At 33.4% G+C, this 19662-nt stretch overlaps 1 protein-coding gene across 1 annotated transcript; it reads left to right on the top strand.

Moving 5' to 3' along the window:
* The first annotated feature begins 8881 nt into the window (after positions 1–8881).
* On the top strand, positions 8882–13723 carry LOC144571345 (palmitoyl-acyl carrier protein thioesterase, chloroplastic-like). The gene is made up of 7 exons (XM_078320611.1): positions 8882–9172; positions 9777–10282; positions 10652–10785; positions 11152–11265; positions 11632–11815; positions 12248–12316; positions 13151–13723. Exons 2-7 carry the CDS (start codon positions 9800–9802, stop codon positions 13421–13423), a joined length of 1257 nt encoding a protein of 418 aa, XP_078176737.1. The 5' UTR covers positions 8882–9172; positions 9777–9799; the 3' UTR covers positions 13424–13723.
* Positions 13724–19662: the final 5939 nt, after the last annotated feature.

Here is a 19662-nt window from a genome sequence, read left to right as displayed (position 1 = left end):
CCGAAACACTATTTGGGAGAGAAACCGAGAAAGAGAGAAAATACCGATTCGTTTCTGCACGAAAAGATACATGTGAATGTGCATATGTATATATGTGAATATATCTTTTTCTCTCTACCCCTCCACCCCTATTTATAGTGTTTAGATTCGGTTGCAAAAGACCAAAATGCCCTCCAAGTTCGGCCTATTTACAAGATATGTCATTGACACCTCATCCTTTTATATGTGAAATGACCAAAATACCCCTTCCACACCCTTCCACATTCTTCTCCATGCTTCTACACATGCAAGGTGGCATAGGTGTGAAATGACCATTTTGCCCTTGTGGATAGGATTGATGACATGTCATCTGGATAGGATCAATGACGTGTCATGCGGATAAGCACGAATCTGAAAAGACCCGAATGCCCTCGGCCCGAACACAAATAATATTCGTATAATTATTCTGAACAATTATATATATATTTTTCTTTCGGTTATTTGTTTCGGTATCGATGACGTGTCATCTGGATAGGATCGATGACGTGTCATGCGGATAAGGACGAATCTGAAAAGACTCGAATGCCCTCGGCCCGAACACAAATAATATTCGTATAATTATTCTGAATAATTATATATATTTTTCTTGCGGTTATTTGTTGTTTCGATAATTTATACAATGTGTCCTGCACATTTATAAATTAACCGGTTAACTTTTATACAACGTGTCATACACGTTTATAAATTAACCAATGTTTTTGCTTGTTATTTTTACATAACATTTATAATTTAATTATAACACGTATAATTAATTATAACCATCTTAATATTAATTATAATCAATTTATAATTAATCAGTAAGATTCTCCGAGTAGCTCTTATATGGTGTGACCCAATAGGATCTGTGTTATGTTGGTAAACAGAGTTAAAACTGTTTTAACTTCTGTTAGTCATGGGTGGCATCTGGCAACACATCATGACCATCCAATTACACAGATGATGCTGTACTGTACAATATCACGATCCAGTAAACAATTTACTTGTGTCTGTTCTTCTGTCTCATAGCTATCAGATTAGTTTCAAGGTAGATGTGTGTCATCCTTGCTAACTTAATCTTTTCTTGATCTTGAGCAGATTATCAAATATAATTACTCTTGTAATTATACCGCTAGCAGATAATCTTACTCTATCAAGGGGCCCAGTGATGCTATAGCTCGTATAGAGATACGAGGGACAAATAGTATTCTTGGTAAACTATCACTTCCTCAGCTAAGCTATACATATGGAAAAGCTACCGTTATGACTGCTTTTTACGGACAGCGGTGGATAACAATCACACATACATATTTCTCAGTGGGAACGATAAATACCTCATACTGTAGAACGTGACACTGAATGAAAACATAAATGACACGAACACAATTCTATTTAATGTTTCATTCGGGGTCTGTCAAATACCATGTTTCTAAAACATGTATCTATGTGATTAAAATGACATCTCGTGTCAGGTGGTTTGTAAAACTTAACCATCTTTTAATCCACATACTAACCTTATCGCGGTAATTAGTGTTCCTGCTAATTACCTTGGTCAGTGACCTTTTAAGAGTATATATCATCTATATTATGGAGTTTCACAATTTCAGTCATGAACTCGAAATGATCCATAAATTCAATAATACTCAAGGCAACAAAATGCTATATAAATAAACATTCAATTCATGAACAAAGCTTTATGATAAACTATCGTATTATTGACTTCTAGATTATTACAAACTAACAATATACTATTCCATATAAATAATTTTTCTGAACAATTATATTTCATCTGCGGTTGTAACAATAATTACACAACGTGTCATACACGCTTGTAATTTTAATCTGTTTAAGCCTATCATCTTTATGATATTTCTATATTAATTATAACATTTATAATTAATGTTTTGTCATCTTATTTATTAATTATAACATTTATAATTAATGTTTTATCATCTTATTTATTAATTATAACTATTTATAATTAATAATAAGATTTTCTGATCCGGTTCCTATATGGTGTGACCCGATAGGATCTGTGTTATGTTGGCAATAAAATTAAAAACTGTTTTAATTTCTATAGATCATAGTTGGCACCTGACAGTGCACTGTGACCCCCAATTACACAGATAAGGCTGTCCAGTACAATATCACGATCCTACAGTAAACTTATTAATTTACTTGTGTTAATTCTTTCGTCTCATAGCAACAGATCAGGTTCAGGGTAGGTATGTGTCATCCCTGCAAACCTAATCTTTTATTGATCTTTGAGTATATTATTTTATATGATTAATCTCTATTAATCATTTCGTATACATATAATCCTACTCCTATCAAGGGGCCCAGTGTTACTATCACTCGTATGATAATACGATGAATGATATTACTTTTGGTGAGCATCTCTTCCTCCGCACAAGTCATGTGTACTGAAATGTCATCTTTATAACTACCTTTTACAGACAACGTTTGATAACACTTATGAATACACATTTCTCATATAGGAAATACCACACCTCATACTGTAGAACTTAACACTGAAATGAAACCATTAATGATACAAACACATTACCATTTAACGTCTCATTTAGGGTCAGTCAAATACCATGTTCTTAATATGTATTTATGTGATTAAATGACAACAATTTGTCTATGGTCTGTGAAACTTCACCATCATTTAATCCACATACTAACCTTATAATGGCTAATTAGTGTTCCTGCTAATTATCACAGTTAGTGACTATTTAGAGTATTTATCATCTATATTATGAAGTTTTACAATTTCAGTCATGAACTTAAAATGATTCATAAAGGCAATAAAACTCATGGAACAAAATGATATATATTAATCATCAAATTCATAAACAAAGTACAATTATGATTGACTGCTAGATTACTACCTAACACCAAGTCACTTGTCCTGATTTCAGACTGCACAAGCATAGAGGGTTCTAATTTCAGACTGCACAAGCATAGAGGGTTCTAATTTCAGACTGTAATAGAGGAGGAGGGTATTTTAGTCATTAATTATTTGGAGTGGCAAAATTAAAAATTAAGTAAGTTTAGAGTGACATTATTACAATTTCTAATTTTAGAATGACATTTTTCAAATTTGAAAATTTTGAAGTGGCAAATAACCAAATTTCTCTTAATATTAATATAAATTTAATTCATACGAATCTCAAAACAGATCAAATAGTCGAAATGTATTAACTAAAAAAATTCCCTTTTGAATTAATGCAGAGGATACGATTTCTTGTTCTCACTGGTCAAATGATGACGACATGAGGTGATCATCGAATTCGAATTTGGACCAGAATTTAGCTGCGGATTGTTGTGATCGATCACGTCAAAATCGTTAAAATTCGAATTTTGCTAGGACCATTTTTTTTTCTTACTATATATTTTTATCTTGTTTTTATTTCAGATTGACTAATCGGCTAGCTGCACAAAGTAGAACATAGTACACGCCTTTGCGTTTGGATGTCTCCAGAATAATTATTATTCCGAATATTACAACTATTTCCGATTCAAAGCAATTCAAACTACAAAAAAGCTAATTTTGAATGGCTACTAATCCGGCTAATTCAATGTTCCTTGTGAAGTTCGGAATAGCGGTCATTCCCTTGTGTGTGAAGACTTCAGCTTGGGTCCGATGGCCGTTGGACCCAAAGTGGTTTCAATGAGTTCGCTCATCATCGGATCTGTTTTAGGATTCGTGCGCACGAATTTTAAAGCATACGCAAAAGTGTGAGCACGAATCCTAAAGCAGATCCAATGGTGAGCGAACTCATTGAAACCACTTTGGGTCCAATGGCCATCGGACCCAAGCTATTCTCGTGTGTGAAGAGTAAGGATCAAAACGGATCGGATCGATATAGACAAATAGTGACCAAATTGTACCTATATATGTTATAATTTTTTAGATACATATACAAATACAGATAGTCTCGAATGTTAACCGGATATAAATATGAATTAGATATCGAATGAATACAAATATGGATATAAATATAACAAAATAATTACAAATAATGTTGGTAATTTAAATTGTTTCGCGAAAATAGAAATGTAGGCCGGATAAATAATGTTGGTTTTTATTTTTAATGATTGATAAATAATGTTGGTACCATAATTTACAATAATAGCAAAATCCATTGACATTATTCAAGGTATTTGTTCTTAGGTCATACGTCAATCTTCAAATAGAGTGTGCAGTGCGTGGAGTTTTATTTATTTAGAAAAAAAACAAATTCGATTCAAACAAAAACAGCTCAGATGTATAGATTTTTCGGAAAACCAACTCTATTGATACGGTGAAAGATGGAAATTAAGGTGTTCTTCTAGTCTTTGTGCAGTGGAAAAATACTCTTCCATTGATACGGTGGAGATGTTTTTCTAAAAAACACAAAGGTGGTCCCCTTCTTATGGAAGCATATGAGATGAGATATGACTTCTTCTAAATTTAAAAAAAAAAAATATATATATATATATATATATAGAGTTAGGCTGGGGTGCTATGGATAGCATAGTGGCCTCTATGCTACGGCTCAATATTTGAGTTTTCAAAATTCAAACGGTCGATCCGAACCGTTCATCTTATTCTCCATATTAATATCTGCTTGGAGACCAAATTTTACATTTTTCTGAATTTTTTTACTATTTATTAAGTATTTTACGAAATTGTTGATCCAACGGTGGCTGCACAAAACAGTAAAACCGTTGGATTAGCGATTTTCAAAGTGGCTTAATAAATAGTAAAAAAATTCAGAAAATTATAAAATTTGGTCTCCAAGCAGATATTAATATGGAGAATAAGATGAACGGTTCGGATCGACCGTTTGGATTTTGAAAACTCGAATATTGAGCCGTAGCATAGAGGCCACTATGCTATCCATAGCACCCCAGCCTAACTCTATATATATATATTTATATCAGCGTGTGTCCTTTATCTTGTTCGCGCTCTGCAACTTCAAATTAATTGGGCAGTGATGGCCTAATGGGATGGGAGAAATATAGGATCCAACGTTTGTCAGATTCTGCGTGCCAGATAGCGAACCCCGGGTTAGAGCTGTTCAAAACGTGATAACGAGGATCGTATATAAAAAGAACAAAAATATTTTTGATACTTTTTAGTTCCACAAGAAAACCATAAATAATAGAAGGGTGTTATATAGTCCAAAGTTGTTTGCACCACAAATTCTTGTCGTATCTTCAGCTGGCATAGGGCTTAGATACTAGCAAAGTGGTTCAAGTTTTATTCGAATCCGGTTCTGATTATTCAAATTCATCCTTTTTCAGATCAAGATAAAATCGGACGATATCTGGTTCTGAATATCTAAATTCATCCTTTTATCAGATTCAGATAAAATCGGATGATCAGTTTACGATCAGTTTTATTTGAATTTTCACTGATACAATCCGATTTGACGAAGTAGATGCTGCTTCTGTCATCTCCACGCTATAATATTTCGTTTAAAACCCACTTATATATCTTTTCTCTTCCTCAACCCTTTGTTATCTCTCTCGCAAAGTAGATTATAATTATTCACTATTTTAAATGTACAATTCAAAAAATATTTTTATTAATTCAAATAGCATCACATTAATATTATTTTCATACTAATTTGAAAATTATTATTTTATCTACAAATCACTATTCATTCAAAAAAAAAAACAATAGGTCTGAACTAATTACATGTATTTAATGGCTGTAACATTGAAAACATGATTAACAATAAACAAATATTTTTGAATTCATTATATATTTTTTTCTGTATGTTTGTATATAATTTTCAACTATATATTTTAAATTCAAATTGAATATTACTAAATAACAACAAATATTTTAGTCATACAGGTTGATTCGAAGTCGAAGATCTAAGATTTTAATCCTTGTTAAATAGCTCACGTCGATCAAGAATTAGTTTTTGGATGTTGACTTCGAATTTCGTGGCATTATTTAATTTTCTGAATTGTGTTTCTTTACCAAGAAACTTAGCAGAAGTCATTCTTAGTTATGACACATCAGGTCTTATGCTACCGGTAATCTTTTTTATTGCTTTTATTTCTCCTTTTTCAGTTGTATTTTTGAATGAATGATAATTACACAAATTTTCATCTCACATTCTTGTTATTTATCTAATTTAACAACTATGACATTAAATTTTGTGTGTAATATCATAACATAAATTTAACGGAAGTTATTCTTAGTTATGACTACTTGTGTCTTATGATATCGGTAATCTTTTTTATTGCTTCTATTTCTCTTTTTCCAGTTGTATTTTTGAATGAATGATCATTGCACAAATTTTCATGTCATATTCTTGTTATTTATCTAATTTAACAACTATGTCATTAAATTTTGTGTGTAATATCCATTTTATGTTATGCTATAATCTATTCTTTTTGATAAAGTGAATTTTAATATTTTACCAACAGACTTCACTTGAGAAATCAACATGGCAATTTATTAAGGATGCATCTTTTTTTTTCGGCTTTACAAGTTCTATTTTATTAGGTTATATGTGTTTCTTTTTTTGTTCTTCTTTTTTTCTTAACTTCAACTATATAGTATATTAATTAGTGTGTGTAAACACCTATAAGTAAAAACATAACGGTGGATTCAGGGGTGAAAACAGAGCGGATAGTGATAAAATTATATTTTTATTTTTTATTTTTTATTTTTCAGATACGGATACGGAGTGGATATCAGACAGATACAGATACGAAACCAGATCAGATCGGATATTTATTAAAATAATAAAAAAAATGTTAAAGTTCATAATATTTATCTAATTATAATTATAATGTTGACTACCATTTTTTTTTCATAATATATATTAAAATATATAGTATATATCTACTATTTTGAATACAGATAATTGAAACGGAAAATCATATCAGTATTCTTATCCACTCGAATATTCGAATATCAAATATAGATCAGATATTATTCATACCGTTTTCATCTCCAGTTGGATCTGTTGACTCACCAACAAGAAGTTAATTATTGAAGTTTTATGGGTTGATGTTCTATTCGGTTCTAATAACAGCTCGACTGGACTAGTAAACTCTTACAAGTTAAAAGAAAGGGAGCTTTTTTGTTGTCGTTTCCGTATTAGGCAACATGTGCAATAGAAGAAGAAGAAATCTACTCAAAAGAAAAAAAAAAAAAAAGATGAAGAAGAATAAAAGTAATAAATAATCCACTAACGCTAAAAAACTACTTTGCAGGATTCCTGTTGTCTATAAAAATAAAAATAATGTTAATGATGCTCTCGAAGAAGTATCTTTTATTCAATCTAAGAAATTTATTTCCAAGGGAATAAGAGAACGCAAGATTTGAAAGAATCTTAAGAAGATAGGATAGTGTCGAACAACTAAGGTTGTAAAAAAGTCACGGTGTATCTAAATATGTCATAATATGGTGTGATTTCGTCATGGCACGATATGTGTATTGTTTACATGCTGTAATTTGTGTGTTTCGTGTTGTGAAAATTTACGTTATGTGATTATCTTTTGAAAGTTTGATATGGCACAACATACGAAAGATTTGATCACAACACGTGGTCACACGACTCACGTATAATCAAGATCGTTAAATCTTAATTGAATGATAAATCTTGAATAAACTAACTTAAATTATAAAAAAAAAATTAGCCGTGAATCACATTTGGATACGTCATTATAAATCTAACCTTACCACGGTACGGACACAAAATTTATAATACAAATTCCGCATCAATACTAATTTACTACATCTAAATCCATACAATATATTAAATAAATTACATGTTTAAATAGTAATTATACTAGATCACACTGGACAAAGTAGGGGTGGTAACGAATCAAACCGAATCAAAATTATTCTAGTTTGAATTTGAGTTTGAATAAGATTTGAATCGAATTGAATTTAATTTGTTTCGAATCGAGTTAATTGCAAACTACATATTTTTCGATTTGAAGTCAATCGAATTACGAACTACAATTTTTTTTGGCAACCCTAGTTATATCGGTAGTTTATACATTAGTTTTCTTCTCGCAGAACAAAATTCACATGGTTTTCTATTACCTTTCACGAATTCACACAAATAGATTATGGATCAATTTAAGATTTTCTTACCTTTAATGCTGCTGAATTGATTAAAATGAAGGCATGAAACTAGTCAAATAAAACTTATTCTATTGTTAATTTGTTACACTGCTAAAACATTTTTCTATTATAAGTTATCATTATATTAACAATTTTGAGCTGTGATAAGTTTGGTTACAGTATTATTAAAGATTAATGGTTGAATCCATTAGTTGTATTATTTGAGATTCGAACTTAAATAGTTCGCGAATCAATTTCGAACAAATTATATCTAGTTTGGTTTGATTTGAATAAAATTCGAATCGAACTAATTTGATTTGTTTCAGAACAAACTAATTTCGAATCAAACTAAACTCAAATCAAATTCAAATCAAACTCAAATCGCATCACAAACTATGAATTTTTTTGCCACCTAGGACAAAGGGATCCGGATTTTACTATCGACTCAGTCTGTCAAAAGACCCGATTCAGTCCGATCCATTAAATACTTGGGCTGAATCTGACTAGCTATCGAACCGAATGCACAAAATGGGTGCAATTACAGGAAACGAATTCTTTCACGTAATCTGCTATCCAAATTTCCAAATAGATAGATGCACACGAGTACACGACACGGTTATATGACCAAATTCCCAAGCCAGGGGGCTGCAGTGCTTTCCCGCTGGGCTGTCGAGTGGCGCCAATTGGAGCGCTTTTTCCACGGGTTGTTTTTTTCCTACTTTATTTTCTAATTAGATATAAAAGAAGGGGCCTCTCCGTTAATGATCGTATTTCCCGTTTTTTAAATATATAAGGCGTGGGAGTAAGCAGAGAGAGTCATCAGACTTTCAGACATCAGTCGTCAAAGGGAAAATAATTTGAGAGAAGAATAAAAGTTCCATAGCCTGAAATCCTAAAACAACAAAGCAGAGAAAATTCCCACCTTTCAGGTCCCTTTCTCTCTCTGTTCATTGAGGAGGCGAACCCTAACCCTAGAAGAAGAGAAAAATGCCGTGTTGATGGGGATTAGTTCGTGAGCTGTAGCCTTCTTCCCATTTCTTCTTTGTAGTCTACCAAGCAAAGCTAGAGGTAGGTTCCTTTTCTTCCTCTTCTTATTCTATTTCCGTTGTTGATATATTGCCATTTTCGACTACTTTCTACTGTCGTATGTTTTTCTGGATAGATCGGAAAGTACTGCAATTTTCTTTTTTTATCATTTTATCATTTTGATTTGTTCGAATTGAATTGCGCTGGGATGTTTATAAGCGGGGCGTCTCTCATGATAAAATTTTGCTGTTCTTTTGGTTTGATTTGTTTTAATTTATTGACTTCTTGTGGAAAGAACAGACCTTTACAGCTGGAGCCGCTGTTTTATCTCCAGTTCTGTAAATAGAAAAAGGCCTCCATTTATTGCGTCCAATTTGAATATGCCCCTGCAATAACTCCTATTCGAACCTCAGATTTAGATCTGTTCTTTCCTTTTGTATTTTGTTTAAGATTAATGAATTATTATGTTTAAATTATTGTAGTTCCCCTCCACAACACAAAATTCTATGGGTTTTATTTTATGGGAATCCAGCTCTCCAAATCTCTTTTTTTTTTTTTTTTTTTGCACTAGTCAAAAAATTCAAAGAGGTTAAAACGATAAAAGAAAAAAAAATACTAATTCCTTGTTCTAACCGTATTTTTCCAGCCTAAAGTTCTCCGGCTCTGACCATGGTGGCCTCGATAGCCACATCGGCTTTCTTCCCGGCCTCATCAGGGAAGATAGCTGCGAACAGCTCCATTGAAACCCCCAAAACTGTTAACTTTTCCCCAAACACCACCACCCCATCCCAATCAACCCGTGCAAAATCTGGAATCAAGGCTGTTTCAAAGGTTGATGGCTATGCGGCGACGGCTGAGCCTGATGTAGTGGCCCCGCCTCCCACCTCATCTCCTGCCCCACGCACATTTTATAATCAATTGCCCGACCTGAGCTTCTGGCTGGCAGCTATAACCACACTTATTCTTGCGGCTGAGAAGCACTTTACGCTGCCTGATTGGAGACAAAAAAGGCCTGATATGCTTGCTGATGCATTTGGCTTTGGGAGGATTGTGCAGGATGGGCTTGTTTTTAAGCAGAATTTCCTGATTCGATCCTATGAGATAGGGGCTGATCGAACGGCATCTATTGAAACCCTCATGAACCATCTCCAGGTGCGTACTGGAAATAGCTTGCTTTTTTTTTTTTGGATTTTGCAATTTAAACATAATACTGATATTGTTTGATAGTAAATAATAAATAAAGATGTTGTCTTGGCAACTTTATATATGCATATGACATATAACGATAACACCAACAATTTAATTAAAATAGAGGCTTTAAATACTGAATTGATTAGTATGATTTGCAAATTTTGGAAGGCGGGCATGTGTTGTCAACTTCTGATGTGGTCATAAGATATTGGACTGGGCCATGACTCGTTGATGAAAATACTTACAAATCAACTCCGGGGCTGATGTTAAATTAAATTGTTTGTTTTAAGTTTGAAATTTAGTTAATTTTTGGGTTCTTATTGATTTTAGGAATCAGCATTGAATCATGCGAGGAGTGCTGGTTTGCTGGGAGATGGATTTGGTTGCACACCCGAGATGAGTAAAAAAAACCTCATCTGGGTTGTTAGCAAAATGCAAGTGCTTGTTGATCACTATCCAACTTGGTACATGTTTATACTCTCCAATATCAAATCTTTATTTTTAAAAGGGTTAATTTCTACTGTCCATGGCAATCAGAAATTTTATTCATGTCCTGCACAAATCACAAGGGGAAGTGTCTTGCATAGACTGCAAAATAAGTAGAAAAAAAAAAAAAAACTTCATACATCTTGCCTCCCTTTCTTATTCCAAAGATAACCTAATGACACATCATATCCACAAAATTCATGGCTGCGCAAGGGAAGAAGGAAGGCATTTTATTCAAATGTGTTATATTTGTGGGCATCAAGGGCTGTTCAAAAATCATTCTTTAATTATATTGGTTTAAACATTCTTTTAATTTTCCTGATACTATGTTTCTGATCTTGAAGGGGAGATATTATTGAAGTGGACACATGGATTGGGTCACATGGTAAAAATGGAATGCGAAGAGATTGGCATATACGAGACTATAATAGTGGGCAGACAATATTACGAGCGACTAGGCATGAAACTCACTCATTCTACGTCTTTTATATTACATCTATGTATTTGTTTTCAATTAACGAATTGTTGGGTCTGCGAGTTGCAGTTGCCACCTGTCTCATGTGTTACCAAGGTTTATCCTCAGTTCTGAATCAAACCTCACTCGTTGTCCTCAGTTCAACCTCAAAACTTTATTCAGGCTGCATTCTTCATTTTAATCCCAAAACGTAGGATCTGTCAGAAACAGTTGCCCATCACATGTCTGTCGGTACATACTGGTGTTCCTGGAGGACATGGGGGCTGTGCATGTATTAACCTCTCACTTGTTTATAGATCAAACTATCAAATGGCTTGCATATCTGTTAAAAATGGTCCCCTACTTGCAGTTTATGGGTACTGATGAACAAGCTGACGCGTAGACTTGCAAAAATACCTGATGAGGTTAGAGATCAGATTAGTCCTTACTTTGTCGAGCGGATGGCCATTGTAGATGAAGATAACCGTAAGCTTCCAAAACTTGAGGAGCTTAGTGCTAACAATGCCGAGAAGCACCTTCGCAAGGGCCTAACTGTGAGTTTCACTAATGATAGAAAACTCGCGTTATTTTTTGCAAGTTACTTAAATGACCACATGTTATGCGAATGTTGGTTTTATCATGTAAATTGAAGTTATATTAATGGGCATTTTATTTTGATTTTGGTCCTTTCATTGGGCTTTTTACAAATGGTTACATTTGACGAGTAATTTGTACGTTTCCTTGTGTATGTATCTTTTCACCAAAACAAAATTTACAAGCCTTGTTATTTTCTTGTAAGCTAGCAAAAGGATGAAGATGTAGATATTACTAAGTTTATTGCAGATATTATACATTTTTTAACTCCAAGAACCAATATGGGGGTTGATTATAATCTGGATCACATTGCAATACACCGCATTTTTTCCCAGCATTTAATGTCTAATATAGTACTTCAAATGTTAACTTCTTGTAAAATAATTTTGCAGCCTAGATGGGGCGACCTCGATGTGAATCAGCACGTGAATAATGTCAAGTACATTGGATGGATACTTGAGGTATGTACTGTTCAACTACTTTTTCTCATGTAGGAATTCCTTTTCTTGCAAAATCATCTCCATTTTATTTGTGAATCTTTTGGAACCAGGTAGGATAAAGACCTCATGGTATTAGCCACTAAAATTGATTTGGGGGGGGGGGGGGGGGGGTTCTCTAGTGTATTGTTCCTCATGATGCTGCTTCTGTGGGTATTATTATCTTACTATTGTTACTACCATTATAGCTGTTGTTATAACTCAGTTGTATGCTGACTCCTAAAAATAATATTATTTATAATGGCTGATTATGGATAAAGCTTATCTCACACTATGCCCCCTCCTTTTGGATGGTTCAATTATTAGAGGAGCACATGGTTTACATGGACCCATGGGAATATACCAATTTTTGCCCCTCTTTCTCTCTCTTCTGGTTTGGGTTGGATTTATTACCAAATTAAACATTTCCAACATGACGTATTCTAACTTTGCTAAGCTGTTATACCTGACGCGTTTACCTTGTCCATCCCCCACTCTCTCGCGCACACACACCCCTGTATACTATGTAATTATACCTACCTACCAAATGATGTTGCAAATTTTGTTGCTTGCTATCTATTGCTATTATAATATGTGGTGACTACCCAAGATTGTAAATTGAACTTCTATTAAGTCCCCATTACCCCCCTGCTGTTTGAAACCATCATTTGTATAGTCATGCTTCTCGATCCAATTCAATCTCATATTACATCACAAACCTTAACTAGAAAAAGGTAGGATTTTACAATCCCATTTTCTGCATTTGCATCTAAGTTTTTTTACAAATTAGTAAAATGACAAGTTACTTCCATACAACAGAGTGCTCCAATGGCCATACTGGAGAAGCACGAGCTGGCAGGGATGACACTAGAGTACCGTCGTGAGTGCGGGAGGGATAGCGTTGTGCAATCCCTCACCACTGTCTACTCTGATTGCGCTGACTCTGCTAGGCAGGATTCTGTATCCATCCATTGTGAGCACCTTCTCAGCCTTGAGTCTGGTGCCAACATTGTCAAAGGCCGCACTGCCTGGCGGCCTAAGCAGGCCCAGAACCAGGGAATTGCTGGTACCATCTCGTCAGCCCATTCTTAGACCTGGTTCACAGCAGAAATGTGGACTGGGTTTGCTTGGGAAAAATATGTTTGTAGACAGTGCAAGGGGTCAAGGCAGCTTCTCTCAGGGCAGGGGGATTATTTTATTTTATTTTTTCTTTTGCGCCGTTCTTTGCTTGTGGCATTATGAGGGTTAATAGTGGATATGTGTTATATATATGTGTAATTAATGAATGGGAATGCAGTTGCTTTGTAGGTTACCTTGTGACCACTGCCTCTGTTTGCATCCGACCTTTCTCAGAAATTAATCTTCTCATTTAATAAAATCTTCTCATGGATTAAATGCTGCGTACTATTTTGATATTATAAAAGCGAGGTACTTATCACTAGCATCGCACCATGTTAAACAAAAATTGAGTACCAAATCAAGAATTAAAACCATTGTATTCTAATCAACTTCTCCTCCTTTACATGCAAGCGAAAATCATCTCCTAGATTCTGATAAGTTTTGCAAGGGTTGATGCGCCATATTCCATTACGCCAATTGATTTCGCGAGCGTCTTAATTTCTAATGAAACGAAGTAAAATGCGAGGAAATTACTAAGCGAACACTTTTTCAATGCATGAAAAATACTGATATGTTGATGTTACTTGGAAAAGTGCACAAAACTCAACACAATTTTACAGACTATTGAAGAAGATATTAAAGATTTTGGAAGGGTACATGTGATAATGTATCGTTGCTAGTCTATTTTGCAACTTGTGCTTATTAGTCACTTTCTTATGGAGCTTACTTAAACACTACTAGGTTACTTGAACGATTGAACCTTCCAGCGCTGTATTAGCATCTCTCTTCTTTGGTTGGAACTTATAATTTTATATTTTCCGTATTGTAAGCTGTCAAAATATAAGTTGAAAATTTTGATTTATATATCATTTTCTTTGTTTACTTGTATAGGTTTCTGAAGCAGTGGGTAGATGATCTAATCGCACCTATCTTGCTTAGAAAAATTCAGTCAAACACATCTGAATCGTGTCAAACTACATTTGCCTTTTATCAACTCTTTAGCTGGATTGCACGACCTTTTTTCTTCAAAATTGAGGGCTAATAGTAATTGCCTGAAGGCATGAAATTTGAAAAGAAAAGAATAAAACAAGGGTTCAAATGCCTCTTGGTGCATCTCCCATATCTCTATTTTTTTTAAAAACATTAATAACTCAAAATTTAAAATATAAACGTCAAAATAAAACCGTTAGATGTAATCTATATAACTTTCACTAGATGCTCATAAAAAGTTATCACATAAAATTTGGTTTTTACGTGAATCAATAAGTTGAAAAATGAATGTTTAAAAATTATTCACATCAATACATTTTTACAAGCTAAAGTATTAATATTTATTTTTACACGTATAGATAAAATGATGTAGATTATATCTAACGGTTTTATTTTAACTTTTAAATTATTAAATATTTTAAAAATAAAAGTACGATGGAGACATAAAAATTGAATGCATATAAACCTACTCTTGTAACTAATTAAGATAGCAGTACTTAATTGCAGTCAAAAACTAATTTTTCCCATAATTCGGATGTTTAGTACTTAGGCATTAATAACCCTTTAATTTCAAGCAATGATTCTGTTCCACTGTGTCAATTGTGTAATTAATTCGTACTGTACCATTTCTGTAGCATTTATTTGTGAAAAGTGATAGAGTCAAACTGTTGTTCTCTCTTAGAAGAGAGAGCAAGGTTTCCAACAAAATTGGAGGGGAGCGCTATGCCAAACACTTTGAAAAGGAATGATAACCTAACAAACTGTTTACACCACCATGAGGTCGTCAATTGATGCTGAGAAGTCATTTGCTGGTCTATTTCAAGATTACACAATGAAACGAGTACGCTACCGTCTCATAATAGTTAATAGTACCAGATTTCGCTGTATTCAATCATTTACGAGTCAATTAAATATGATGTAATATTCTAGATGTCAGTATATTTAATATGATGTAGCATCTACGACATACGAGTTGAAATAATATTTAATCAGAATGAGAATATGAGGAGTTAAATAATTGAATGATTTGATTTTTAAGTTTTATTAAAAAGATAATTTTAAATCATCAACCATAAATTTGTAACATTTGTCTTAAGTGCTAATAATAGTCACATTTTTTGGGTATGATGTAACATCTACAATTATAGTATGTAATTTAGAAATAATAAATTGTTTGTTTGGACACTTCTAAATTTTAAGTGGAATTTTTCTAAGTTAGTGGCTTTAAATATTTATTGATGATTTTATTGATAAAAAAAATATATATATTTACAATGAGTTAAATAATCATAATTCTTAGATCTACTCTTTTATTCTAACAAAATCCTCTAAACTACTTTAATATTCTAATCCTACCTATATACACTCTTAATCATCTTAATACCTTGATCCACATCTCTCTCCGCAATCATATCCGTTTTTCTACAACTGCAGTCGCGCTTCGATGATCAGATCTACTTACCGTCACGCTCCGATCAAAATGGGAGGGTAGAGACTCTACACTATGATCTCCAATGAAACCGCACTCTCGATTCTGATCTGTTATGCTCGGCTTCGGTCCCTTCCCTCTTTCTCATTCTTCTCTTCACTAGTGTGTTGTGTCGGAGGTGAGACCTAGAAAGAATGAGAGAAGCGGACTAGGTTGGAGATTGGAAGGAGGGTTGCGCTAGAGTTTGAGTTTTGGAATTATCCAAAATATTACTCTAGACAAAAAGGGCGAAAGCTTGCACTAAAAGTTACAATAAAATTAATAATTTTTTAACGCATAACAATTTAATGCAATAGTTTTGTCATGCTTGTGACAGCATATGTGGTAGATTTTGTTTTGTTATTGTTAAACACCACAGTGTATTACTACGTTATTTTTTATTTGTTGCAATGTCTTTATTTACTGGATTTCCTTTACTTTCTTTGTTTTGCCCGAAAGATAATATTATATTCTAAAAGGCAATTTTTAAAATAAGATAATTTGTATAAAAAAATTTGCGTTCAACAATTTGAGACAAATTAATTTCGTTTTCAAAATGCTAAAGACCTATATACACAACATAAAAATAATAATGATAAGTTGCAAAAGCCGAAAAATGTACAGCTTTAATAAAATTATTTGCATCTTACAAATCAATATACCAGGCACATACTATTTTAATAAAAGAAAATATAGAAACAAAAGAGACATCCGATCTGAAGTATTTTTTGTTTTCAGGCTGCATGGTGCAAGATTAATTTTAGACATGGTCCGGTATAGTGTGCCAGGTACATTTTTTTGTAAGCCCTGCTACACTTTGATACTGACTTGCATGCTCAGCCGTTTAGGAGGAATTCCGATCCAGTGCAATACTCGGCCGTGTAGAAAGACTTGAGTCGTTGGTTTTAATCTGGTACGAATCTCAAAATAAATTCCTTATTATATTTAACAAATTGGTTTTTGGCTAGGCTCGAAGTATTTCACATTCTAAGGTACCTGAGATGATATGAATTCAATTTTAGGAAGGGTCTTTTTCAGCAGTCCCTTTGACTCTTCTCAACGTCGAAATTGGTAATTCATCCATCGCACATTTATTTTTTCAAATGCAATTAAAAATAATCTACAACGGCTGAAATGTAACCTCTACAAATGATCTTTACTGCTTTTTTTTATATGTACATTCAAATTACAACATTTTTTTTATAGTTACCAGAATTGTTCTTTAGCAACCATATTCCCTCATGTGTATCAATTATGTACAAATAAAGACATATTACTGTCAGAGGTAATTACTTCACAGGGGCTATACACTTTAGAAGGGCTCTGATTGGAGCTAATCAGGTTGACTGGTCCAACATCCTTTACATTGGCAGCACCACACAGTTTCCCTCTTCCTTAGATACCCTCAATTGGAGATGAGAAGTTTCAGAGAAGTTCTCTACCCAATCAATTTATAAACTGCTTAATCATAGAGGGGTTCTGGCTAGATACCCTTTAATTTGGTGGACCTTATCAGTCCCACCAAAAAATTAGAATCTTCAAGTGGCTTACAATGCATCAAAAAAATTTGATCAAAGACACTTTAACCAGAAAAAATTGGGTAGGTAATAAACAATGCCAATTTTGTTTAGAACATGAAACCAGAGATCACATTTTTCTTAACTGCTCCCTGGCACAACAAGTTTGGTTTTGGTTAGGTAAAAGTCAAATATTACTGCCACAATGGCATACTTAGGAAGACATTTTTCAATATGCAATCTCACTATCCAAGTGTGATAGCATAGGGTTGTTAGTTGTTCTTAGTGATGTTTGTTAGATATTGTGGAAACATAGAAATGACATGTGTTTTAATGACTGTGCACTTAAAACTGCTAGAACCCTAATTTTTCTAATAAAATCTATGATTGAATACTAGTCAGGTAAGATGAAGAAAAAAAAGCAAAAAAAACAAAAAAAGCTGCACATTCCTCGATGTCAGTGATTGAGGATGTCATTCCCCTGAACATCATACCACCCAACATGGAGATCGTGCCATATGTGGCCCCTGGTGACATGGATACTTTTGGATGAAGCATTTCCAAGAACATTTTGTAGTTAACATAATCCTCAGCCCTTTGTTAGGTGACTTATGTTTAGCTTCTTTAATATACTTTTGGTCCCTTGCCATAACTCGGTGTTGGCTTATTTGTAGTTTACTGGTTGGTTTTACTTTTGTGCTAATGATACCTTTAAATATTTCTCAACCATTTGGCTGATTGTGGTGATGTAATTAACTATTTCAGTAATGAAATGGGCTTAACAGCCTTTTTTTTAAAAAAATTACAACATTTTAACTTTTAAATAATTATATGAATCACCCTTTCTCAGTTTCCTTTCGGTCCCTGCAGCAACAACATATGAAGGTTGTACTATGATCCCACTAATTAGATGGTCTCTCATTTCTCAGTCCCACACTCGTTCTCGCGTTAACCTTCGAATATATAAATACTTGAAAGATGAGATATTAATACTTAAAAAATAAGATATTAATACTTTGATGTGTAACTTGTTATGATCATCCATTTTTCAATTTCCCAATGGTCTCCACGTGAACCTTTCTCTAATGAAGTAGCGGTAACCTCGTATCCCCGCATCAACCTTCCCCAATCGTTCCCGCGTCAACCTTCCTCTAACAAAAATAGTTATTTTCATAGGAATAAACACTTCAGTGCATACGTATAAGTACTTGCAACATAATATATTAATACTTGATGTGTAACTTAATATGATATAACGCCTGAAAAATAAACTTTGTACTATATATACATATAAATACTTGCAATACTTGATATTAATACTTTCAGACATCATTCAGCGCAATACGTAAAAAAATATAAAGTTTTGTGGCCCCCTAGATAGTTATGGTAATATTAATATTTTTAGAAACGTGTACGCCCCCCCCCCCCCCCCCCCCCCCAATTTCTAATTTGAGTGGTCCTCCACATATATTTATGGTGCGGGGGTGTTTGAAAGATTTGGTTGGAGGAATAATTATTTATGTAAAACTTGTTCACCTCATAGGTATAAACACTTTTGTGTATATGTGTAGATACTTTTGTGCATATATATTAATACTTTTAAAAACAATTCAACGTTGGAGGTTTTTCGGTCCCCGGCCCCAAATAATTATGGTAGTTATCGTGTACAGTGCGGGGACGTTTGGGGGATTTGGTTGGAGACCATTATTTACGTAAAATTGTTCACCTCATAGATATAAATACTTTTGTTCATAGGTATTAATACTTTAGAAAAAAAAAAAAACAACGTTGAAGTTTTAACGATTCTCTCAAACAGTTATGGTAGTTATGGTACGGAGACAGGAGTGCAGAGACTGTTATTAGAATCCTTTAACTTTACAATGATGGAAATTAAACTTGAAATCAGCGGTCATAAATTATAATATTAGTAATTAAAAGAAAGTTAAAATGTAGTAAATATTGTATATCTGTATATAAAAAAAATGACATAAATTATGTGTAAGTTTTATTTTGATATTTATGTTTCAGATTTTGATTTATTAAAGTTCTGAAAAAAAAAAAGCACGATGAAAATAAAATTTAAATGCATTCATGCATGAACCAATTCACAAAAAAGATTTTAAGCTTATTCACGAGATCTAGTCATAGTTTTCCCTTTTTGTTTACAGCTGTACCTTGGTGTCATTCATTGGTTGCACGATAACTTAGATGACTCTTTATTTCATGATAATTACAAT

Source organism: Carex rostrata, chromosome 19 (genome assembly GCF_964058835.1).
Source record: "Carex rostrata chromosome 19, lpCarRost1.2, whole genome shotgun sequence".
NCBI lineage: Eukaryota > Viridiplantae > Streptophyta > Magnoliopsida > Poales > Cyperaceae > Carex > Carex rostrata.
This window is presented reverse-complemented; position numbering and strand designations above follow the sequence as displayed.